The sequence below is a fragment of the Alosa alosa genome, chromosome 17 (assembly GCF_017589495.1).
Source record: "Alosa alosa isolate M-15738 ecotype Scorff River chromosome 17, AALO_Geno_1.1, whole genome shotgun sequence".
Lineage (NCBI taxonomy): Eukaryota > Metazoa > Chordata > Actinopteri > Clupeiformes > Clupeidae > Alosa > Alosa alosa.
The window spans coordinates 30,555,388-30,581,051 of NC_063205.1; the positions used below are offsets into that span (position 1 = coordinate 30,555,388).

General features: G+C 41.7%; 2 protein-coding genes across 3 annotated transcripts in view; one reads left to right on the plus strand and one right to left on the minus strand.

The window, feature by feature from the left end:
• Positions 1 to 759: 759 nt before the first annotated feature.
• Positions 760 to 15,249, minus strand: srr (serine racemase). Of its 2 annotated transcripts, none has more exons than XM_048268392.1 (7): positions 15,109 to 15,249; positions 6,072 to 6,254; positions 4,232 to 4,413; positions 3,526 to 3,656; positions 1,955 to 2,103; positions 1,620 to 1,709; positions 760 to 1,143 (listed from the first exon to the last, which is right to left on the minus strand). In XM_048268392.1, the coding sequence occupies exons 2-7, from the start codon at positions 6,247 to 6,249 to the stop codon at positions 902 to 904; spliced, it is 972 nt and encodes a 323-aa protein (XP_048124349.1). In that variant the 5' UTR covers positions 6,250 to 6,254; positions 15,109 to 15,249; the 3' UTR covers positions 760 to 901. The 2 variants fall into 2 exon arrangements, with proteins under 2 accessions (XP_048124349.1, XP_048124350.1); XM_048268393.1 differs by having other exon boundaries at positions 6,072 to 6,306; positions 15,109 to 15,209.
• A 50-nt stretch (positions 15,250 to 15,299) lies between these two features.
• Positions 15,300 to 25,664, plus strand: part of trmu (tRNA 5-methylaminomethyl-2-thiouridylate methyltransferase) — a 15,283-nt gene continuing 4,918 nt past the window's right edge. The window contains exons 1-8 of the mRNA XM_048268391.1: positions 15,300 to 15,485; positions 15,664 to 15,829; positions 15,956 to 16,062; positions 18,062 to 18,187; positions 18,442 to 18,614; positions 20,911 to 20,964; positions 21,669 to 21,735; positions 25,085 to 25,185. Of these exons, the coding sequence (XP_048124348.1) occupies positions 15,404 to 15,485; positions 15,664 to 15,829; positions 15,956 to 16,062; positions 18,062 to 18,187; positions 18,442 to 18,614; positions 20,911 to 20,964; positions 21,669 to 21,735; positions 25,085 to 25,185 (876 nt within the window). The 5' untranslated portion in view covers positions 15,300 to 15,403. The remainder of the gene's footprint in view (positions 15,486 to 15,663; positions 15,830 to 15,955; positions 16,063 to 18,061; positions 18,188 to 18,441; positions 18,615 to 20,910; positions 20,965 to 21,668; positions 21,736 to 25,084; positions 25,186 to 25,664) is intronic.

The window sequence follows — 25,664 nt, forward strand, 5'->3', positions numbered from 1 at the left end:
TGAACAAAAAGAACAAAGACGTTATTTAACTGATAATAAGGAAGGCAACCAGATCCCCCGACGAAAACAAGATCATTGTATCATAAAACAATACTGATTATTTTATTTGTAAACATCACGATTATTGCCATACCCGTTTATCACTGCCCTGATTTGACTAAATTAGCTAATTACAGCTCTTTCCACGGTGACATTTCTGTAATTATTATAAACATTTTGAGATTCTGGATTTTTGATTTCCATGAGCTGTAAACCATAATGATCAAGATTAGAATAATCAACACTAAAACAAAAAAGGCTCGAAATATTTCACTTTTTGTGTAATGAATCGAAGTTATGAGATTCGCTTTTTGAAATTAATTATGGAAAAAAATAACTTTTCCATGATATTGTAATTGTTTGAGATGTGGTATTGATCTCATGAGCTCAATGGTCAGAATTGTTGTTATTGTTTGTTGTTTTTGAGAAAATGAGGGGTAACATGGGCACCTCGTGATCTTAATGACGGGAATTTAATCGTTAAAGGTGCTCTAAGCGATGTTATGTGGTTTCTAAGCCAAAACATTTTTTGTCACATACTCCAAACATCACCGTAGTGAGCTGCCTGCATCAACAGCGGCGCTCGGGGAGCAGTGAGGGGTTATGTGCCTTGCTCAAGGGCACTTCAGCCGTGCCTACTGGTCGGGGTTCGAACCTCCAGTTACAGGTCCGAAGTGCTAACCAGTAGGACACGGCTAAAGATGCACGTTTAGGAGAGTTTCAATTGCACGGGAGGGAGGGCGAGGCAGTAGCAAGCTAGCTCTCTGTTTTGTTTGAACGTCAACAGAAGTGACGTTACCTAACATCGCTTAGAGCACCTTTAAGTGACTGACCCCCACCCCCAATCCATCACCCTGAAGTCTCAGTCAGGGAAGTGGACCAGCTCGTCTTTGCCGATGTTTCCTCCGCTCAAGATGACGACGACAGTCTTCCCGGCGATGTCAGGTATCCGTCCGTTGGCAACGGCAGCGAAGGCCGCCGATCCCGAGGGTTCCACAAGCAGTCCAGCTCCGTATAGAGTGGACACCGCACTCTTGATTTCCTCGTCCGTTATCAGGACGATGTCCTCCACATACCGTTGGCACAACTCGTAGGGCAACGCGCCTGAGAAAAAAGAAACATACACACGCACGTCTGAGAAAACACTCTTGATTTCCTCGTCCGTTACCAGGGCGATGTCCTCCACAACTCCGGCACGGCTCATAGGGGGACAGGCTGCCCACACTCAAGGAAGCAGTCAGGCCGTCGTCTAAACTATCTGCTATCAGTCCAGACACTCTGCTGATGGGACTCTTCTGGGCAAGGTCAAGTCCAGGCGGACTCACGCATAGAGCAACACCAGAACACTACAGCATGGTGCAGTGTGTAGAAAAAGTAGAACAGTGAGTCGGGAACAAATGTATGAAAAAGTAGATTTTGAAGGACCATGAACTTGCAGCAGCAACTTTTAGGATCATAGGCCCTGAATGTATTGACGCTCTACAAAGAAAGTCAAGCAATAATCAATCATACTCAAAACATTTGGTTGTTCCCCAACTGTTCTTTGCCTGTTAATTAACTTCCCATGATATATTGTTTACCTGCAAAGGGAGGCGCTAAGCCGGAGGCGATACTCTTAGTGTCCATGCCAACAGGCTTCTTCTCCATGAAACTCTTGAACATGGTGCATGCTGGGAGTGGAGAAGAACAGAACACAAGATGGCCAATCATCTTCCAAACATCTATGTCTGTGGCTGTTTATCTACTACATGACCGTAACCATGGTTTCAGTTCTCTCAAGTTCTAAGCTCACACTTTCATCTCGTTCCATTTACATGTCTGTCCTTGTGTCCATCTTTTCCGCATTCCTTACCCCTCCTAGCCTGTATTTACCCCCTCGGCTATATTTACCCCTCCTCAGCCTGTATTTATTTACCACCGTCTGGCTCCACGCCGTAGATCCTGGTGCCCTGGCACCCCGAGAGCTTGAGAGCGGCCGCCACGCCGGCCAGCAGGCCGCCCCCTCCACAGCAGACCACCACCACGTCAGGCCTGGGCACTGCCTCCAGGAGCTCAAAGCCCAGGCTGTAATCACACACACATGCAGCACGCACGCACACACACAGACACACGTACACACACAGACAGACACACACACACACAAACACGTACACACACACACACGCTCACACACACACACACACGCTCACACACACACACACACGCACGCACACACGCACGCACGCACACACGCACGCACGCACGCACGCACACACACACACACACACACACACACACACAGACAGACACACACACACACACGCACGTACACACAGACAGAGGGGAGGGGGAGACACACAACAAGGAGGTGAGATTTGTTCTTTGAACTTAGAATATTTCACACGACACACTCTCAGATCTGTCACAGGGGGCATGAGACCAGGGCATAGAGCTGGGTTAGGGCTTGGGTGTGTGGGTGTGTGTGTGTGTGTGTGTGTGTGTGTGTGCTCCTGAGGCTGGGGCACTCTCTGCCTGGGTGTAACTCAGCGCCAACGCCCCAAACCCGGAGCCCTGGAATAACATGGTCGTGGTCCTGGAATAACATGGTCGTGGTTTTCCTGCAGATGGGTTCTGTACAAATTACTATGAGACTTCATCTCATTTCACTCTTCCCTGGGGATCTACGTGTGTGTGTGTGTGTGTGTGTGTGTGTGTGTGTGTGTGTGTGTGTGTGTCTCTTAGGCTGTGTCCGAAACAAAAAAAATGCTGCCTTTTAAGATAACTAACAGGGGAGCAAGTATTGAGGCATGTCCGAATCAAATATTTCAATGAAATACTGCCTTCTAAGATACTTTAGTTTTGCCGAATTTTGAAAGCAGCATAGATGTATTCTTCATGCTGCCTTCAACATCCAAAATTCTATTTAATCGTGAGCAGCTATTGCTGAAGTCGAATGTTACATTATTCTGCTTTCTGGTATCCTGGCAACGGTGTTCTGTGTTGCTATCTTGCTAGGCTGTCCGATAAAAAAGTTATCACAAATTACACGAATATGCCTCCCTTCTATGCTGCTAAAACTACATGACCTGGAAATGTGTACAGCTTCATCCAAGAGAGAATGTTTATGTGAGAGAGAAAGATAGACAAACAGAGAGGGAAAGGGTGTGGGTGTGTGTGTGTGTGTGTGTGTATGTGTGTCTGTGTGTGTGTGTGTGTCTGTGTGTCTGTGTGTCTGTGTGTGTCTTTCTGTGTATGTGTGTTTGTGTCCATGAGAGTGTGACTGGAGCCATGACACACTCATCAGTCGTGTGTGTATGTGTGTGTGTGTGTGTGTGTGTGTGTGTGTGTGAGTGAGAGAGAGAGAGCGAGCTTGTCTGATGAAGTGCTATATGAAAATGAGTATTTCACCCAATGCCCACTCACCATAGTGGCTTCTTGTTGGAGTGGAAACAATGCAAAGTTTTTAACCATAATTAACCGCCTGACTTCACTGCACATCACTGTTACCTGGCATGGCCAGCTATCAGGTCCATGTCGTCGTAAGAATGCAGAAAGGTCATGTTCTCCTCTTGAACACAGCGGTTCACCGCGTCCATCATACCGGAGTTGGGGACGCGCTCAACCTCCACGCCAAAACTCTGGGGTGGGAAGACATTGGATGATGACATAAAAGTGCCCTCCAGCATCATTGGCACCCTTGAAAATGTTCTTACATATAAAATGTCACAGAAGCATTTTTCAAATCTGAGAAGTGGGGAAAAGACATTGGATGATATATTGGATGTAACAATTTGAACTTGCATAAACCCTTTCTTTATCGTAACGTGCTGATTAGTGCAACACCCAACCGTATAGACACTAATTACATTAACAATGGCGACAGGTTCAAACACACCTGGTCCGTGTACACACTAATTACATTAACAATAGCGGCAGGTTCAAACACACCTGGTCCATGTAGAAACCAATTACATTAACAATGGCACACCTGGCTCCAGCGTAAACAAACAAGCCGTACTGTACGTGCAAAGAGCCTGTTACTAGGCTACTACACCAATCATAGTGTGACCACAGGATGAGAGTGCAGATGTTATAGTACTGGTCAAGCATAGTAAGCTAGCCCAGTTCCTTAGCCCCTACACTTACACTCTCCCAAATGTATAGCAATTGAGATGAAGGTCAGTCAGTGGTTACTTGGTCAGCAAAGACTCACTTGAATCAGAACCGATCTGGACACTGGGGCAGTTTCTGGCATTACTACTTTCCCTTTGGATTTGTAGTGCTTTGACGCGAAGGCAAACGACTTCCCATAATTCCCAGCTGACATGGTGACGAAATGGCCGCCTGCAGGTCGTCGGGCAAACTGATTGGCGACTCCTCTTATCTTGAATGAACCTGCCAAGCAAAACTCAGATGCCACTCTTCCTTATGAAGCAGCAGATACATAGCTTTATTGCTCCCAATATCATGTTTTATAATGTAATATAATAATGACAAATACAGCGGAGAAAATAAGTATTGAACACGTCAACATTTTTTTCAGTAAGTATACTTCCAGAGAGGCTATTCACATAAAATTTTCTACAGACATTAGTATTAACGTAGGTAATCCACACATATTAAAAAATCCAAACATTAATGTCCCTAAGTAGAGTTATGAGTTCTGGCACGAGGAAAAAGTATTGAACACACTAAGAAAAAACAGTACACAAAGGCAAGGAATGGCAAGGAACGAGCTGGAATCTATACATAGTTAGAGAGTAATTATCCCTCCTATCTGTACAAATTAATGTAAGCTGGGTTAGTACATATTGATGAGCTATAAAAAGGTTTTTCGTTACCAAGTTGTCACACAAGAAACATATCATGATGGGTAAAAGAGCTCTTCCAAGACCTTTGCTAATGTTGCAAAACATATCAATGGAACTGGTTACCGATGCATTTCAAAACTTCAGAATCATCCAGTAAGCAGTATTGGAGCCATTATCTGCAAGTGGAAGGAACATCACTGCATCATCAATCGGCCATGCACAGGATCTCCTCACAAGATTTCTGACCAGGAAGTCAGAAGGATAGTCAGAAGTGTAGCCTAAGAGCCAAGGACCATTCCAGAAAGACTTGGAGGCAGCAGGTTCAATTGTTACAGAGAAAATCATAGGTAATGCACTCCACCGCCATGGCCTCTATGCACGCTCACCCCACATGACTCTATAACTGAAGAAAAACATGTTGAAGCTCATTGAAAGTTTGCTACACAACATTTGGACAAGCCTATGAAATACTAAGAGAATGTATTCTGGTCAGGTGAGAGCAAAAATTAACTCTTTGGATGTCATACTACACACCATATTTGGAGGAGAAATGGCACTGTGCATTACCCTAAAAATACCCTACCAACAGTGAAGTTTGGAGGTGGAGGCATCACGGTGTGGGGCTGTTTTTCATCTCATGGTACTGGCAGACTTAATACAGTTGAAGAAATGATGAATGGAGCCATTTTTTCTGGGAGAATCTTGTCATCCACCAGAACAATGAGGATGAGACATGGCTAGACCTTCAAGCAGGACAATGATCCAAAGCATTCAGCAAAGGAAACTCTCAATTGGTTTCAGAGAAAGGAAATTCAGGCCCTGACTTAAATCCAATTGAACAGTTTTGGAAGTTACCTAAAGATCAGGATTTACAAGAGGGACCCCTGGAATCTTCAATATTAAAAGACTTAAAGTTTAAAGTTTAAAAGAATGGACCAAAATCACACCTGAATACTGCGACTGATTAGTTTCGTCATAGAGGAAATGCCTTGAAGCTCTCATTACAAATAAAGGGTTTTCCACAAAGTATTTAAGACATTTCAGTAGGCGTGTTCAATACTTTTTTTCCTGTGGCATTCCACTTTTTTACTCATAACTCTACTTATGAACATTAATGTTTGGATTTTTTTATATGTGTTCATTACCTAAGTTAATACTAATGTCTGGTGAAAATTTCATGCAAATAGCCTCACTGGAAGTATACTTACTGAAAAAAATGTTGACGAACCCTAATTCACCAACCGGTCCGCTGCATGTTCTCCAGCTTTATATGAATGTTGCATGCTGGGCCGTCGAGCTGCAGAGTTGTCTGGCTCCACGGGATCATCGGGGTGTTTATCACGCCCAGGGGACTCGAGCGCACCGTCTCCCAGGCCTCCTTCAACATCTCCAGCGTGATGCCGCCACACAGATCCGCCATCCTCTCTGGCGCATAGAAAGGAAAAGAACAGGCAGTCGGGCACTGAACGGGAAGGACCTGTTTGTAAGAATGAGGACCTGCATTTAAATTAGGGTTACTGGTTTATTCTAAAGAATATTGGAGAGCATTGCCCCCCCTCCTTCCAGACTTGAGACTTGTCTGGGTTGCCATGGAGAGTTTAAGTAAAGGATTCAAGGTTAACAAAAGGATTTTGTCATTAGTGTCCCAGGTCCACGCCACTTCAGGCTAGGGATGAACAACTTAGGGAAAAATAGGGAAATTAAAGTGCGTGCTGTGCCTATACATTACACAAACAATCTTAAATCGCGAAGATAACATTCGTTAGACAGGCAAAGCTGTCAGCAGCAACATGCATAAGAGCCTTAATAGTAAGAGGGTCTCGCGGACGGTCGCGGTTAACATTAGGCTATATTAATTCAACTGTGACATGAAATGTTTGCTCGATAACGTTAAATTCTTAGTGGGACATGCACAGACAAGTGGGATACTGGACAGGTCGCTAGGTGTGCTGAAAAACGCGGACCGGATTTGGGGGGAAAAGCTGAAAAAAACTGGAATGGATTACCTACATCGGTGCGCTGGAAAACACGGACCGGAGTTTTGAAAACAAACTGGATCGGGAGTCCGGATCGGGAATTTCCCGTGCAGGCCGATCCCACATTTTTTGCTAATATCGGCGGCCGATCCGATCCAAATATCGGATCGGGACATCCCTAATTCAGGCCTCAAATAGTTGGAACAAAAAAGTTACTTCATTTCAGATTAACTGAAACTCTTTAAGGTGTTTAAGGCCAATTAAACTGTAGCCATCCTGAAATCCTCAATCAGGCCTTACAGGGCTCATGAAACTTAAAAAGCCCTGGGAGCCTGGCAGGCGTTCTTTTGGTAGCCCGGTAGTTTCTGGTAGCCTGAAATTCATTTCCAACATATCTATTATTCCAGAAAGCAAAAAAACAAACAAATAGTGTATTTACCAATAATCAAAAACTAATATTTACCAAGCACAATAATCAAATAAACAAATATGCAGGGTTGGGTAGTAACTGATTACAAGTAATCTGGATAATGTAATCAGATTACAAAAAACAAGTAACTATAATCAGACCAGATTACATAAGAAAAATGTGTAAACAGATTATAGTTACATTGTCGAAGATTACTTAATTACATTTTGTTTATGTGTTTAAATACATACATGGATGGGCAAAGATACATCAGGACTTAACCTATTTTGAAATAAAATACCAAATACCCTCTTTTTAAATGTATCAAAATAAACTACAAAATACTGTAGCCATAATGTATCAAAATAAAATACTGTATTTTTGTATTTTGAAAATACTCAAAATACTTTTTTCAATGGGGCATGGAACACTTTCTAAATCAGCTTTTTTATCCCAAACATTTAGGCTATTAAAACTCGAAGACTACATATGGAATATCACACACCAGGAATTCCAAAACAGTTCAAAACTTCTAAACAGGCAAATTTATGAGCAGGGATGGATTACTTCATTACTGGCCTAATGAACCCAGGCCCAGGGGCCCAAGTGTTCAGGGATCCCTGAAGCCCAAACCTCTGTGTGAAGTCACTACTATATTCTCCAGCCCTGATATCGGAATAGTGTACCATAAAGTAGCATAAATAGCACCACAACACAAATCTTTTGGCCATTCGTTCAACCCAGCACAACCTTGCAGCAAGTGCAGCAAGGGACGCTTGCTATCTGTAAGCCCTGTCTTTTTTATTCAATGTATTCATAAGCTCTGCCTTTTTTATTCAATGTATTTCATTTTTGAGTTTTTTTATTTTGAAGTAATCCAAAAGTATTCAAATTACGTTACATCATTTTTGTAATCCAATGGATTACGTTACTGATTACAAAAATTGGTGTGTAGTCTGTACTCTGTAATGGATTACATTTCAAACTAATCTGACCCAACACTGCAAATATGAATATTTACCAAGCACAATAAACAAATACGAATATTTACCAAGCACAATAATCAAATAAACAAATTAGGGCTGTCAATCGATTAAAAAAAATAATGTAATTAATTACATACTCTGTGATTAATTAATCTAAATTAATCGCATATATAATTTTTGCTGAGAAAGTATTTTAAATATTTAAATTCAAATGAATCATTGAATAATCAGCATTAGTGACATTAAAGTTCAAAAACTCTTTTATTATTATTTTCACTGTTCAAATAATGGCCATAATAATCTATGATATGACCTAATATGCTAAGGAAATAAATTCAAAAGTGCTTTGGGAAGAAGTTTTTTTCACATACAAGGAATTTCAGGCCACAGATAACCTAGGGGACACAATGAAAATAAATGAACACTCCCCTCAATGTCAACACTATTTCTTTCCATTGATGTGTGACTTTAGAGTTGACAAACTCCGGTGATATGCAAATTCCTTGCTGCAGACATTGCAGAGGACTTTATTTTAATCAACACTTTATTTTTGTCAACACCATCAGGCCGTTTTTTAAAAGTAAATGTTCCAATCAATTATCTAGGCAGCACATTTTCTTCTCTCTCCTTCATTTTACAGTAATGGTTACTAACTAGAACGGCTCGGGGTCAAAGGTCATACAGAATCGACTAATCTGCGTTATTTTTTTTAATCAGTTATATTTTCTCAAATTAATTAATCGAAATTAATCAGTTATTTTGACAGGCCTGAAACAAATACAAATATTTACCAAGCACAATAATCATCAAACATAAATTCATTAGATCTGTCAATGCAATGAAATCTTTATATTACAAAAGAGATTGATTAGGCTATTCATATGCTCAGTCCATGGTGATGTTTGCCCCACAAGTATAAATAAAGTTGTGATTAAATTGTAAATTAAAATTCATGATGAGATGTAGACGCTATGTTAGAAGTGAACCTACAGTATAGCCTACATTTTGGACGTTATTTGCACAAACCAGGCTAACTGATGACAGGTTAGCTGGTAGCCTACATTCTTTTGGATGGAATCCTTGTGTTGAGCAGTGGAATTGGAATTTTGGAAAGAGGAACTTTTGAGGAGATCAATGTGTTTTTATACAGGCTTGTGAAGTAGGCTAGGGCTATTTTTAAACGCATCAGCTGGTTGTACTTCATGCAACACTGCAGAGATCTCAACACAGTGTGTGTGCAAAAGTCCAGAATGCATGAAGTTAAATGAGTTCATTGACACAGCATCTTAATTAAGAGGAAAATGTTGACCATCATGATTGTTGTCCTAGGAAGCATATCGGTAGCTAACACATTGTGTTTGGTTCCAGAGTCCTTTACACCAGAGGTTGTCAACCCTATGGGGCCAAGGCACACCAACGTTCATACCAAATGGTTACTGATTACAGTGCATGAAAATGGGCTTTGTATTTTTCATCTTTGTAACTTTTATACTTTTTAAACTATTAATTCAAAACTACTCAAAATTTCCCCATAGACTTAACATTGGGCTGATGACATCACAATGGGCTAATTAACTTGATTTGCACCTGTATCAACTTCCAGCTGCTCAACTAGGCCCCATCAAAGAGCCAGTTAAACTGATTGCACCTGTATCAACTGCTTTCTGCTGAACTAGGCCAACTCTCTCTGTGTCTCTCCATTCTACAAGGATAAGGCACATTCCATCCAACTTTCTATCCATTCATCCTCTTCAAACCATTCACTCATCCACCCATTAAACTATCCATCAACATCCATTAAACAATCTGCCTATCTACATCCATTCAACTTTCTGTCTATCAACATCCATTACACTATCTACATTTAACTTTTAAACTATATACTCCATCTCAGGCTTTAAGCATACAAACTGGCTCTCTTAAGACTATATATCCTGTTCAACTGTTTCTTCTGCCCACAACTGTTTGTCATTCCAACTACATTAAACCTCATCTACCTCGCAAATAATTTAACCATTTAAACTATCCACCTATTTAACTGTTCAGTCATTCCAACTACATTAAACCTCATCTACCTCGCAAATAATTTAACCATTTAAACTATCCACCTATTTAACTGTTCAGTCATTCCAACTATATTAAACCTCATCTACCTAGCAAATAATTTAACCTTTTAAACTATCCACCTATTTAACTGTTCAGTCATTCCAACTATATTAAACCTCATCTACCTAGTTCAGTCATTCCAACTATATTAAACCTCATTATGTTGGTTGCCAATTAGCAATATATTTCACACCATATGTTTTGCATTTTCATGCACTGGCAATTCCCTGGAATTACGTTTTCTAGTTATAAATGATATCACAAACTACAACAGTGGAATGTTCATGACATGAGATCACTGTAGGCATATATGATGATGACTGACATTTTTAATTGGCCAAGTACCACAAAAGGCGAATGAATGACAGAACTTGATTTAACTTTTTTCACAACTTCTGGTAGCCTATGGGCTACTTGCACATACGGCTCGTTTGAGTCCGGTGGAGCCAGGTGTGTTTGAACACAGTCTAGGGTTTGAATTAGGGATGGGAAGTCTGACACCGAGGCACTGAAGCTTGTATCACTTCCGCGAAGCAATCTGCTTCGGCACCATTGGTGCATTCAGCCAGTAGGGGTTAAGTCATTGAGAGACCTCAGACCCATTAGACCAGCCTCAGACGAGTCCATGAAGTGACGTGAATTCCGGAAATAAGTACATAATTTACTTTACTTTTTATGGAGAATACAGCTGGAAAAAACATGTTTTCTTTTACAGTTCATGGAAAAAATAGTCACATTAGGTAGAAGCTTTTTATTATTATTCGTAATTCATATTTATTTATTAAATAATCGATCGCGACTGACTGTCCACGTGATCTGCCAGAGTCAGCTGGGAGGAGCTTGTGACTCATGCATAAGGACTCATATTGTGCGAAATTTTGGTTTATGGCTATTGTTTAGGTGTCCTTCCTATTCATTAACATGAACATGATGACTGACTAAATAAATGACTATGATGTTTAATAAACCATTGTAGGCATACAAGTTATCATTATATCACATCAATTAAGTGTTTTCTGTAGGCTAGGCTACTGTGTGAAATGCTTTACACTAGGCTACAGCAAATAAAAATCAACACGTTTGCGGTGTCACTGTTGCAGAAATCACATACAAGAAGGCATCCTCTTGATTGTTTGTACATTTTTGCACATTCCAACATAAGGAAGCAGCAAACTTGTTGTTTTTCTGCCTTATTTTCTAACTACTTTTACGAGTCTGCAGTATCACTGAGCACAGCTGTTACAAGAGGGTCTGGCGTCTGGTCTTTGTTATGATGCACTTCCTGCGACGCGGCCATTCGTCTCTAAATGACTTAAAGGAACCGTATGTAAGAAATGTATTTCAAATAATCATAAAATGGCCCTGATATGTCACTAGACATTAAGAAATCATGTTCATTTCAAATACTTATATCACTGACAACAGTTGTCCGGCCAGGATATTGTCATTTAAAAAGTGAAGTTGCAGCCCTCAACTGATGTTGATGTTGTCATGTTGTGTTTTGGCCTGATGCGCCACCCTCCACCTGTCTACTAATCACAAAGTCAGTAGTGTTTCGGCATCCAGGTTGCCAGCTCTGCTATTCAGGGGGGAGGGGGAGGGGATACACCACTCTACAGTAATTTGAAAGTGATTGCAGTACCAGTTTTGGCCACAATCTTACATACTGTTCCTTTAACTCCCTCTCCATTCAGGGGACTTCGGAATGACAAGGACCGCCCCCATGGCTACTTTGTTTTTCCGACAGCAAGTGTTCATGTGCTTTGCCGTCGGAATGTGTGACAAACATGGATGCCACAACAAAGGTTAAAACATACACTCACTAATCCTAAACAAACAACTGTATTTGCTTAAAATATAGTGTAAGACGCTTGTGAAAGAAAGATATGCAGCTTTCAAGTGACAAAAACGGCAAATTCCCAAGTTCACATTAAAACTGTTGGACATGAAAGGCCACATGGACTACAAACGAACTACAACGTGACGACAAAAGTGATGACGAGCCCCTAACTGGGCAACTCTGTTAGCAAAATCTAGCCCCAGTTTCCGACCTCTGACCAGAGCCCGTCTACAGAGAGCCTGGCCACTCCGTATTAAGTCCCATTGTACCGAATTTTGGTTGCAGTTCCACCAGAGTTCCACTGGGGGCGATCGCCTTGAGTGCAAAATGAATGGGAGTCAATGGAGCTAGATGGCTAAATTTGTCTCTTTCACCTGATTGTCGTTGACAAATCTCAGATTTGATTGTAGTTTGTATAACGTCAACATGGGATATAGGTCAAAAGTTGAATGAACGAGTACTTATGTCCTTTTGATTTCTTACAGGTTGGGTCGTTGTTGCCCATAACACGCTAGCATTGTGCTAATGAATGACGTCATCAACACATTTGAAAGGCTTTTTAGAACAATTAAGTCTCTTTAAAAAATATAATACTCAACCAAGTGTATTTTCTTTGCCTCCCCTTTCGAATACAATATTGAAATTACTTGGAAAAAAAAAATGATATCCCGAGAAAAGTGGATTTTGAGGTGTACAGCTCTATAGACCTCCATTTATTCTGCACTCGCGGACGAGCGCCCTCATGTGGAACCACAGAAGAAACGGAAGTTTTCTGAGAGTGGCAGTTCTCCCTTTATTAGACATTCTCTGCTCTGACTCACACATTACGTGACGTGAATGACGCGGAATGATGATGTTTTTCCGAAGCCCAAGAACGCTAGGAATAGACCTCTCCGGAATAAGTCCCGCCTCCGTAACTTCCATATCCATCCAACTTCCGGGCGTCGAATGTCTATGGGAAATAACATGGCGTTTCAAAATATCATACCGGTAAAACATCTGTAGGTGGCGAAGTAGAAAAAAATGGTGGGCCGATTGGCCTACACACTTCTGCCATCTAGTTTCCACTAGGTTTTTTGATTGTCGGTGCCGTTAAAGTAGAAATATATCAGTAAGAAGCACTAAGCTAACGCACGCTTCAGACGCCGCGACTCCCCCAGTCAAGGTTGCATAGCAACGGCAATGTTTCATAGTTTGTCTTCACCGAAATGGAGTTCGTGACACCAGAGCCTGTCTACGGAGGTGGCACTAACCCTGCGTGAAATCATCATGTTTGATAGGTTGTTAATACATTCTGAAAACGTTACTGTTCTGATCAAGGTCATGCAAAATAAAGCTATCGACTCAATACGATTCAGCCTCTGATTCCTAGTCTGCTTATCATTATCCGTTATTCGTGAAAAAAAATCTCATCTCGTCATGTCTTTAGTGTCTTCGTCTGCAATTTCTTTCTTTTTCAAATATCTCAATAACAGCCAACAAACTCGCACAGTCAAACCAAAGTTAAGTCATGTTGAAAAGAGGCTGAACCTTGCAAACGATTTACATTTATAGACCACTGAAACCACGCATGAATCACACGTGAAAATGACCATCACGTTAGGTTGTGACTGGGTTGCGAGCAAGATCTAACGCCCTCCTCCGCCCGCGTACATCGGAATTAGCTCCCGGTTAGCATTAATAATCGTTTACTACTTAAACAGCACCGACAATCAAAAAATCCAGTGGAAACTAGATGGCAGAAGTGTGTAGGCCAATTGGCCCACCAGCTTTTTCTACTTTGTCACCTACAGAGTTTGACAGGTACGATCTTTCGAAACGCCATGTTATTTCCCATAGACATTTGACGACCGGAAGTTGGATGGATACGGAAGTTACGGAGGCGAACTTATTCTGGAGAGGTCCATGTATCGGAGCGCGTATCAACGTTGTAAGGTCACGTAACTGATGACGTACGAAGCTTCGGACGTCACTGAAAAGTTTAAATGGGAAATTTGACACTGGGGCACCGGTGCTTGTATCAAACCCCTAAAGCGTTACGGGTTCGATAAACCTTTAAAGTCCCCAACACATATGTTTTGTTGCACAAGCACCCTTCTAAAATTGTAGCCCTACACAAGCACTTCACAATCCCCACTGTACACAATGCCCCATGTTTTCACAACCCCCACTGTTCACAATGCCCTTTATATGTTTTCTGTTATCTGACACTGCTGTGGTCATCTGCAGCAATTAGCCTACGTTATTTTGACATTAGTTTTTGCAAAACATCAAATGAAGTCTTAAACACAACCACTATAGAGAAGCATGCAATATCAAATTAATGCTAAGGCATGGCAATTTTGAACATGGAGGGATTTGAACCCCGGTCGCGCGCGCGGTATACGAACAAGCTACCACCCTCCCAAGGCCATTTTAAGATTTTCACGGAAACATACACTGATACAATTAGGAAGAACCTTCCAAAGCCTCATGGGGCTTCATTCGCCCAGGTTTGAACCTGCCGCTAATGTAAGTGTCTACACGGACCCGGTTGGGTGTTGCACAGTGAATCAACACGCTACGATAAAAAAGGATTTATGCGTATTAAAATATTTATTATTGGGCAAACAAGATATTCAGTGTTGGAGTTTAGATGTAAGGGGCAGAATATAACAGAAGATGCCGTTACAACACAGTTAACGCTCCACCGGGTAAAAAAGCGGCCGCATACTTCTCTGCATGCAAGGTGTTAAAAGTTTGGTATCGATTTTGGGAGCCCTGTCGCTGTCTTAAGGAAGGCTATGGTTTCTCTTAAAAATTAAGGGTAGTTTTCGACACAATTTTAGCCCCAAGTAAACGTTTAGTAGGCCAAGTTTCGTTTCGATCTACTTCACAAAAAAATAACTCCTCCTCCTCCAACATGTCTAAAGAAGAAAAACCATATGGACATTTGTTAGAATTTTGGGAGAGTAACACTTACGTCGTTTACAAGCTTATAGGTTTAATCGCCATCGATGCACAACTGACCAAAGTCAATGGCAGACAGACGACCACGAGGCACGAAGATGTTTACAACAGATTTCAAAACAACTGCGGAAATACAAATTGGAAATGTGGAGCCTGGAATGCAGACATTGTTTCGGTCCGGACGATATTGTCCGTCGGACTTGAAACATGGCTGCGTCCGTGAGACAACGCGAACTCAACTCTCAAGAGTTATCTATATAAAGTTTTATATGTATATTCTGAAATAGGTCATTTCTATTTTGTTTATCATGGGCGTCGTAAAGCATGTCGTGTGTGCCATGTCAGGTGGCGTCGACAGTTCAGTCTCGGCATTATTGCTTAAACGTAGAGGTAGGCTGAACTGCTCTACACATTCTCCCTTCTCTCCTGTTTCCCCCCCTCTCCATTGTAATCTATGTATTTCTCTGTGTCTCCTTCAATGCAGTTGGTCAGGCTTAGGTATGACGATTCAAATACCTCAAAACTTTGTCAAGTATAAGGTTGTCACTGTTTGAACGTCACCCCGTAGGTTACTATGTCACAGGAGTGTTTATGAAAAACTGGGACTCTCTGGATGAGAAGGGGGTGTGCACTACCGAGCGGGACTGCGAGGACGCCTATAAAGTGTGCAGACAGCTAGATATACCCTTCCACCAAGTGTCATATGTGAAAGAATATTGGCACGAAGTGTTTAGGTAATCATAGAATCTTCTATGATTGTACACAATAATCTCTTGAAAGTCATATTTGAGTATTTGCATGCAAAAAACATGTGGGTTTAAGGCTGTCTGTTTAATTGAGTTTCTTTCTGGTCCGTTTAGTAATCTTTTGAAGGAGTACCAACGGGGAAGGACGCCAAACCCAGACATAATATGCAATAAGTACATCAAGTTTAAACACTTCTGTCAGTATGCCCTTGACTCACTGGGTAAGTAAGATTCCACTCCAGCTGAGCATCTGTGCAGCCGGTGTGATAGGTCTGTGTGTAACTAGATGTACCGCAGAGCGGTACGAAATATGACCGCCGCCCAGTCCAGCACATGTTTTCCACAAAAATAAGTCACGCTGAAAGCATATGATTCTAACTGTCTCACTGAATTGCATTATGCACACTCAGTTCTCACTAGTATCTGCTAGACAACAAGTACCAAAACTTGATTAGTTCATAGATTTCACATGTAATATACATTTTATACAACCCCACCCCCATCTTGCCTGTTCATAATTCTGGGAAATTCTTGAATTGTGTGCATGTGTGCGTTTATGTTTATGTGTGTGTGCGTGCATGTGTGTGTTTGCCTGTTTATGTGCCTGTGTGTGTACATGTGCATGCATGCGTATATATGTCTACTGTGTGAGTATGTGTCATACGTAGGATTACTGTGAATGTATGTGTGTGCGTGTGTATCTGTTTATGCACATGTGTGCATATGGAATGGGTTTACATGACCCCTGGAGGCAAACATACGTAAAAAAAATTGGTCATCCTAGGCCCCTACGGTTCTCAAGATATTCACAGAAAACTGTGTCTGCCCTACCCTTGTTTCGGGGGTCCAGTCCAGCGGGGGCTACAGATCAAAACGAAAAGCGATGGTTCCATGCTATCCATGTGGGGTTACATGCCCACCAAGTTTCGTGTACCCGGTCTTTCAGTGTCCCGGGAATCCTTGTTGGTGTCACGGTCACTAAATGTACACATAAATTATTTTATTGTAAGGCCCCCATGAACGAAAAGTTGGCATGCATTTGGAGGGTGTCATAATGATCCTACACTTTCAATTTAGGTGCAGTTTTGACCATGTCAGCCAGAGATATTGTGATGAAAACACCCTAATGTTTTGCTTTTTAATTTTTAACTAGGTGGCTATACATGAAATAAGTGGTAATGGGATAGGTTGACATGCCCCCTTAAGACCAACATACGAAAAAAAGGTGGACCTCCTAGGCCCTACGGTTCTCGAGATATTCACAGAAAACTGTCTCCGGCCACCTACAGGCCAGTTGGTGTATAGTAACATAAATTCATTTATTATGTGCCCCCCCATGAACGGAATTCCACGAAACTTGGCGTGCTTTCAGAGGGTGTCATAATGATCCTACACTTCCAATTTAGGCAGTTTTGACTATGTTAGGTCACAGACACCTGGATTACAACACCTCATTTTTACTTTTTGTGTTTAACTAGGTGGCTATACATGAAATGAGAATGGGTTGACATGGCCCTTTGAGATCAACATACAAAAAAAAGAAATGGTCCTCCTAAACCCTTTCTCGAGATATTCACAGAAAAACTGTGTCTGCCCTAGGGGTTACAGATCAAAACGAAAACTTCCATGTTCCATGTGGGGTTACAGACACGTTTAACTAGGTGGCTATACATGAAATGAGAATGGGTTGACATGGCCCTTTGAGATCAACATACAAAAAAAGAAATGGTCCTCCTAAACCCTACGGTTCTCGAGATATTCACAGAAAACTGTGTCTGCCCTACCCTCCTTTCGGGGGGTCCAGCCCAGCGGGGGGGCTACAGATCAAAACGAAAACAGGAGGTTCCATGCTATCCATGTGGGGTTACATGCCCACCAAGTTTCGTGTACCCCGGTCTTACAGTGACCCGGGAATCCTTGACGGAAATTTGGATATGCAAAAAAGAAAAAAGAAAAGTTCTTTGTAGAGATAAGGACAACCAAACTCCTAGAATCTTTTAACTTTGCTTAGACTCTGGGGAGTTACCCAAGCAGAAAAGTCTGGCATTGTTGATGCCATTTTTTGTGTAGGCTTCATGTCTAATATATATCAAATGAGTTATAATTTATAGTGGGTTGGTGTGTAGAAGGTGTGTGAACTAAAGGTTCTGTGTGATGTCTGTGCCTGTGTTTGTCACATTCCTCACACGTGAACACACGCACCTGTTGTTGTGGAAACAGGTGCCGATGCCATGGCAACGGGTCACTATGCAAGAACCTCCCTGGAGGACGAGGACGTCTTCCACCAGAGGCACGTTCCACCTCCTCCTCAGACGCTGTTCCGAGACCGCTTTGAGATCCGGAACCGTAAGTGTTTATACGTGAGGCACTTTTACAGATACACAGCGACACCTTGTCTATGAAGAGGACATTACATTTTGGCTCCTGCAACCTGGCTGCTATAGATAGTATAGTTACATTTTGATTCACAGGTATAACCTTCAAAGGACACTATCAAGTGTCCTACGAAGTGTCCTAATGCTCTCTTGTGTTTAGTAGGTGATGTTGAGGGTGACATTGGTTTGTGACCTTTTGTTTTGTTTCTCTCGTCGTAATGGCAGCTGTGAGACTGTTCCAGGGAGCCGACAGCTTTAAGGACCAGACGTTCTTCCTCAGTCAGGTGTCCCAGGATGCTTTGCGTCGGACGATCTTCCCCTTGGCAGGTCTCACTAAGGACTTTGTGAAGAAGATGGCCGCTGAGGCTGGTTTTGGTCATGTCCTAAAGAAGAAAGAGGTATTGGCACCTGTCCAAGTGTGCTAACCCTATGGTGCTAACATCTCCATGCATGTTTACTTTTCGTCATCAGCACTTTTCCTCCTTCCACCTCTATGTCCATCGTTACATCGTACACCTGACTGGTACTAGTACCTAGACTCCTGCTCTCTCAATCTTCTGGTAATTGGGGGCCAAGCAGCGAAGCTGCGAGGCAACCCATAGTGATTCTACATTTTCTTCTTCTTATTATTATTATTATAACAAAATGCTAATTTGCCAATTGAACCATACAGTAAAAAGTTGGGAAATTTGGCACATTGATTCGGTTCAGTCATATGTTTCATTTCACAAAGTTTCATATCTGCACTTCCGACTGCTCTAGCGCCACCAACGTTTCAATTTTTTTATTACATCTATGCACTTAACGTTTGAACCGTACACCACATTTTGAACATTAAGGTATATTTGGAATCCTTGGAATCCAGGTCACAAACTTCATCCAATTTTCACAAAACTTGGCACAGATGATCTTCAGACCATGTCTCATAATTGCATTGCCTTTGACACCCATACTCAAAACTGGTCGCCAGTCACGACCAATCAAACAGGAAGTGAACTCAGATCTCGGCAAGGCTTTCACCTATCAAAACCAAACTCAGTACATGGGCTCAGGACCCAATTAGGAGGAGGCTCAAATTTTCACAAAACTTGGCACAGATGATCTTCAGGCCATGCCTCACAAACGCTTTGCTTTTTGGACCTTTATTCAAAACAGGTCAGCCATGACGACGAATCGAAATTGGCGGCGAAGCCTCCAAACAGGAAGTGAACTCTTATCTCCACCAAGCTTTCATGTATCAAAACCAAACTCGGTACATGGGCTCAATTAGGAGAAGGCTCAACCCAATTAGGAGAAGGCTCAATAAATTTGGTGACTTTTGACCACTATGGGAGCGCTATAATCACAGGAAGTAAGCTCATATCTCAGCAACACTTTCACATATCAAAACCAAACTTGGTGCATGGACTTGAGACCCCATCTTGAGGGTGCATAATAATTTTGGAGTCTTTTGACCACTAGAGGGGCGCTATAATCACAGGAAGTAGGCTCATATCTTAGCAACACTTTCACATATCAAAACCAAACTTGGTATGTGGACTTGGGACCCCATCCTGAGGACACACAATCATTTTGGTGACCTTCGACCACTAGGGGGGCGCTACAGTTACAGGAAGTTAGCTCCTATCTCAGCAACGCTTTCACGTATCAAAACCGAACTTGGTACATGGACTTGGGACCCCATCCTGAGGACACACAATACATTTGGTGTACTTTGACCACTAGGGGCGCTATAATTAGCAATACTTTCTCGTATCAACCTCAAACTTGGTACGTGGAGTCGTGGCCACAACCTGAGGACGCACAATAAATTAAGTGACCGATGACCACAAGGAGCGCTATAATTCACAACACTTTCTTGTATCGACACCAAACTTGGTACATGGACTTGTGACACCATCCTGAGGACATGAAAAAAAACCTTTTGACTTTTAACCAGTAGGGGGCGCTAAAGTTACAGGAAATGAGCTAATATCTCCGCAAGGCTTTCAGGTATTGAAAGCAAACATGGTTAATGGACTCGGGACCACATCCTGAGGACGCACAATAAATTTAATAACCGTTGACCACAAGCGGCGCTATAATTAGCAACACTTATTCGTATTGATACCAAACTTGGTGCGTGGACTTCGACCACATCCTGAGGGCGCTTTAATAAATTTAGTCACCGTTGACCACAAGGGGCGCTATAATTAACGACACTTTCTCGTATCGACACCAAACTTGGTACGTAGACTCGGGACCACATCCTGAGGACGCACAGTACATTTAGTAATGTTTGACCACTAGGGCGGCGCTAGAGGAACAGGAAGTGCTGATGCATGTCAGTTGCAGTGCAGTACAGTTGAGAGACCCTGGGCAATGGGCAAGTGGTGCAGTAGAGACCTTTAGGCAATTGGCAGGCGAAGCAGTAGAGACCTTGGCAATGTCAAGTTTATCTGCCATCTCGGCAGCTCAAGTATCTGCAACCAGCTTGGCCCCCTCATTGCTGCTTTGCAGCTATATTAGTATTTATTTTTGTAATATTTATTATCATCCAAGGTCTCCTCTGCATAGTAATATGTATTGTTACCTAAGGTGTCCTTTGCACTGTAGCTTAAATGGTATACTTAATTTTGTGAATTGCTTTGGAATAAAGCGTTTGATAATGAATTATATAAATGTTGTAAATGTAAACGTTTCCTCTTTCTACAGAGCATGGGGATCTGCTTCATTGGGGAGAGGAACTTTGAGGATTTCATCTTGGAGGTTTGGTTCATAACTGCTCTTCTGTTTGGCATTTAACTGCTCTTCTATTTGGCACATAACTGCTCTTCTGTTTGGCACTTAACTGCTCTTCTATTTGGCACATAACTGCTCTTCTGTCGGTTCCCCCTCTAACTCGCATGAGGGCTTTTCTCAGTGGGCTGTCAGCCAGAGTCTTGCTCAGAACTAGGGTCTAGTTCAGACAGGGTTCCACTGGGGAAGTCTGGAAGTCCTGGCATCCTGGAAGACCTGGCAATTGATTGAAGAGACAAAATAGCCTGAACATATCCCATATTGTTATCGATTATTTTTATTCTGAATCAGAGTTTGAGGGAATTGGACCTGGAAACTCTTTGAATTGGATGTTTCAGAATGTGTGGGAAGTTGGGAACCCTGTCAGGGTCTTTCAAGCAGTGGTCTGCAGCCCCCTGGTGGTGTCTGAAGGCATTGCAGGTGGTTCCTGTTTCAGGTGCCTGTGCTTTCCTGGAGTATCTAGTTTCTACTTCCACTCCCCTAGCAGAAATATCAACACTTTCAGACCCTATACTGTCTTTTTTTAACCACAAGTATCAGTACTTCAGCTTGAGTCTAGAAAGTGAGTATGGAAAGAACATTTGCTCCAGACATGTCTGTCTCACTGCTCCTCTTTACATTTATTCATCACTCTTCCTCTTCCTCTTCCTCTTCCTTTCTCTTGTGTCTTCCAGTACCTTGAGCCCAAGCTTGGCAATTTCGTCTCTATAGAAACAGGAAAGGTCATGGGAACACACAAGGGTAAGATGGGCCTCTCCAAGTCTGCTGGGGTTGGTGACATCACAGATATGTGTGGTGTGTACCAGAGACACAGCACTCAAAGAATCTCCCATAGGGTCATTCCATGTGAAAACCGCCAATATCGGGGTATCATGTACATGACACCTCAGATTTTGCTGAAAAGCGGTGAATATATGCCTTATGTTACCAAACAAAGGAATCCGAAGTTTCAGGTCAATATCTCAAACGGTTTGCCTGTGGCGTCCATTTGAATTTCGGGTGCCACGGCCCTAATTGACACATTGGAATTTCACATTTCATCTTTTGCCATTTTTGGAAGCCCATAACGTCTGTTCTAATAGTGGTAGAGGGCTGGAAACTGGTGTGGTAGTCCATTGTAGCCTGTACTAAACAATTCTAGAGGCAGAATCAACATTCCTTACTGTTTGGGTGAGAGATGGGTCACCAAAGTCCTAAAAAATGTTGACGGCATGTGTGATTTTTCACTTTTTGGGTGGCCCTAGCATCACAATTAATGATCATATTTATTCTAAACAGGACCCCAAAATGACCATGTGGGCACTTGATGATCCTAATGGGATTTATACCAGATAAAGATACATATTTGTTCTTTCTTTTAATGAAATAAAATTGTTGACTATGAAGCTCCATAATATGAATTTTATTCTTCATAATGCACCATTTTGGACATTGTTTCCAGAAGTCTGGAATGTAGATCAGGGAGAATTTAGTGATGATAAAGCATGAAAATAGTGGAAATAACTTAGTATTATCCTCAGTGATGGCAAACAATTAAATACTGAGACTGTCACGGATTAACCCCTTATCCCCCATGAAAGAGACCCGCCATCAAACTTTTAAAAAACTAAATAACAAGAATGTTACAATGTGTAAGAACACTACAAGTAAAAGGGTGTTTTTCCTTGCCCCTGTCACTCTCCAAATAAAATTGAAAATTAAATTGAATGTCTTTAACTATTATCCAAGAAATTGTGGAAGCAGTGGCATAATTTTGTCATGGTCCTTTTGGTCAAGTTTGTATTGGTGAGCACTGTGTCCATAGATGTCTGGCACACTGACACAACAAATGATATGTTGGAATGGCACCCAACAGGGGATCTGTCTTTGGTCCGATGGCCATGTGAGGATGTTGTTGACACACTTCATGAATTTCACAAAAACGTCACCATGTTCATCTGAACGTTCAACAATGTTTCCAATGAACCAGTCATCATCATACAGGCAATGTATTTTCCTGACTGGAAAATTGAATTTTGTGGCTGATCTGACTGCGAGTGTTCTGCCTCCGGGTGTTCTGTATCCAAGTGTTCTGAATCCGATTGCTGTCCTGCATCGACATCTGTGAATATTGTATCTTGTGATATTATTTTTATCTGTATCTTATTTTTGGAAATTGGTAAAGCAATGATGCGATCGTGTTCTACTGATCGTTTTGGCCGAGGCGTAACGTCTCTCCAATTCGTATGTTTCCTCTAGTTTTTTAATATCTTCTGCACTATCAAAGAAGAATGTAATGTTCTTAATGTTTTCTTTTTGCCCATTGAAACATCTCCATTGGTGTCAGAATATGGTTTGCATCAGTGGCCTGCAGACTTGCTCGTGCTGCAAGACGCTTGAGAGTTCCGCCGATTCCATCACATGGGCTTTTCCCATGCAAAGTTGCAAAAAAGCGACTTCCAAAAAAATTAAGAACATTACATTTTTCTTTGTTAGTGCAGAAGATATTAAAAAAACACGAGAAAACGTACGAACTGGAGAGAAGTTACGCCTCAGCCAAAATGATCAGTGGAACACTATCGCATAATTGCTTTATATCAATTTTGAAGTTTGATGGAGGGTCTCTTTCATGGGGGATAAGGGGTTAATCCGTGACAGTCTCAGTATTTAATTGTTTGCCATCACTGAGCATAATACTAAGTTATAAGTTATTTCCACTATTTTCATGCTTTATCATCACTAAATTCTCCTTGATCTACATTCCAGACTTCTGGAAACAATGTCCAAAATGGTGCATTATGAAGAATAAAATTTATATTATGGAGCTTCATAGTCAACAATTTTATTTCATTAAAAGAAAGAACAAATATGTATCTTTATCTGGTATAAATCCCATTAGGATCATCAAGTGCCCACATGGTCATTTTGAGGTCCAAAAATGGGGTTCCAAAAGAGTCACCTCTGCCGGAGAGGGTTTTTGGACCCCCATGAAACCCCCACCAGTGGTACCATACCCTTCAAATTCATTTTGGCAAGAGCAAGGTTCCCACATATAACAAATAATCCTGTTTAGAATAAATATGATCATTAATTGTGGTGCTAGGGCCACCCAAAAAGGGAAAAATCACACATGCTGTCAACATTTTTTAGGACTTTGGTGACCCATCTCTCACCCAAACAGTAAGGAATGTTGATTCTGCCTCCAGAATTGTGTAGTACAGGCTAAAATGGACTACCACACCAGTTTCCAGCCCTCTACCACTATTAGAACAGACGTTATGGGCTTCCAAAAATGGCAAAAGATGAAATGTGAAATTCCAATGTGTCAATTAGGGCCGTGGCACCCGAAATTCAAATGGACGCCACAGGCAAACCGTTTGAGATATTGACCTGAAACTTCAGATTCCTTTGTTTGGTAACATAAGGCATATATTCACCGCTTTTCAGCAAAATCTGAGAGGTGTCATGTACATGGGAAATGTATGGGCTTATTAGTTTGTAACATAGAAATGTATGGGCTTATTAGTTTGTAACATAGAAATGTATGGGCTTATTAGTTCGTAACACATAGAAATGTATGGGCTTATTAGTTCGTAACACATAGAAATGTATGGGCTTATTAGTTCGTAACACATAGAAATGTATGGGCATATTAGTTCGTAACGCATAGAAATGTATGGGCATTGGGCATATTAGTTCGTTACGATAGTACCTATGCATGAAAAAGACATGTTTCTCCCCACAAGCATGGATGTTTGATGTATCACACCTCATGAATTTGCATTTGTTTGCAAACCCACTATTATACGTTGATTAAAACGAATATGATTTACAGAAGTGGTTTATTGTGAATAGGTGCTGTTTTCGTTGTTGCAGTGTGGCGTTGCATGTGAAGCGTCTCTTTCCCCAGACAGCCTTTAGCAAATAAGCGTGTTTTGGGAGTGCCGCAATTTGGTGCTCCAATTTAAAGGCCGGGCTAAACTAGCTGGTGTCCAAGGTGGCAGTGTGGTCTATGTTATGAGTGTCCTAAAATGTCCCTGGAGATTAATAACGTAAGGATCTAACGATCGGTAAACCTCTCTGTCCCTCTCCTCTCCTGTCCACTCCACAGGCTGGTTCACCTTCACACTAGGCCAGAGGGCCCGGATAGGTGGCCAGCGAGATGCCTGGTTTGTGGTGGACAAAGACATCACCACCAACGACATATTTGTGGTAGGTTTGACATTTCAGCTCTCTCTCTCTTTTTCTCTTCCCTCTCTCTCCACTCTCTCTCTCACTCTCTCTCTCTGTCTCTCTTTCTCTCTCTCTCTCTCTCTCTCTCTCTCTCTCTCTTATGTGCCTCCCTTCTATTTCTCATTCTCCCTTATTGATATATGAACACACACACACACACACACACACACACACACACACACACTTTTCATCTCTCCTTGTCCTTTTCCCTCTCTCTCACCTGCCTCTCACTCTCTTTGATGTCCTGTGAGAAATCTACAGTAGTGGTGATCATAGATTCAGTTTTATATATACATATATATTTAATATGTACAATTTTATGTATACAGATATATTCACATATTTAATAAGTATATAAGTATATATACTCTTTTGATCCCGTGAGGGAAATTTGGTCTCTGCATTTATCCCAGTCCGTGAATTAGTGAAACACACTCAGCACACAGTGAACACACAGT

Excerpts from the sequence above, each read along its gene's own strand:
- srr (XM_048268392.1), bottom strand. The coding sequence starts at position 6,249 with ATGGCGGATCTGTGTGGCGGCATCACGCTGGAGATGTTGAAGGAGGCC. Across the intron at positions 4,414-6,071 it reads GGAGAACATGCAGCGGACCG|GTTCATTCAAGATAAGAGGA; the intron begins GTTGGTGAATTA and ends TTTGCTTGGCAG. Across the intron at positions 1,710-1,954 it reads CGGCGTGGAGCCAGACGGTG|CATGCACCATGTTCAAGAGT; the intron begins GTAAATAAATAC and ends CTCCACTCCCAG.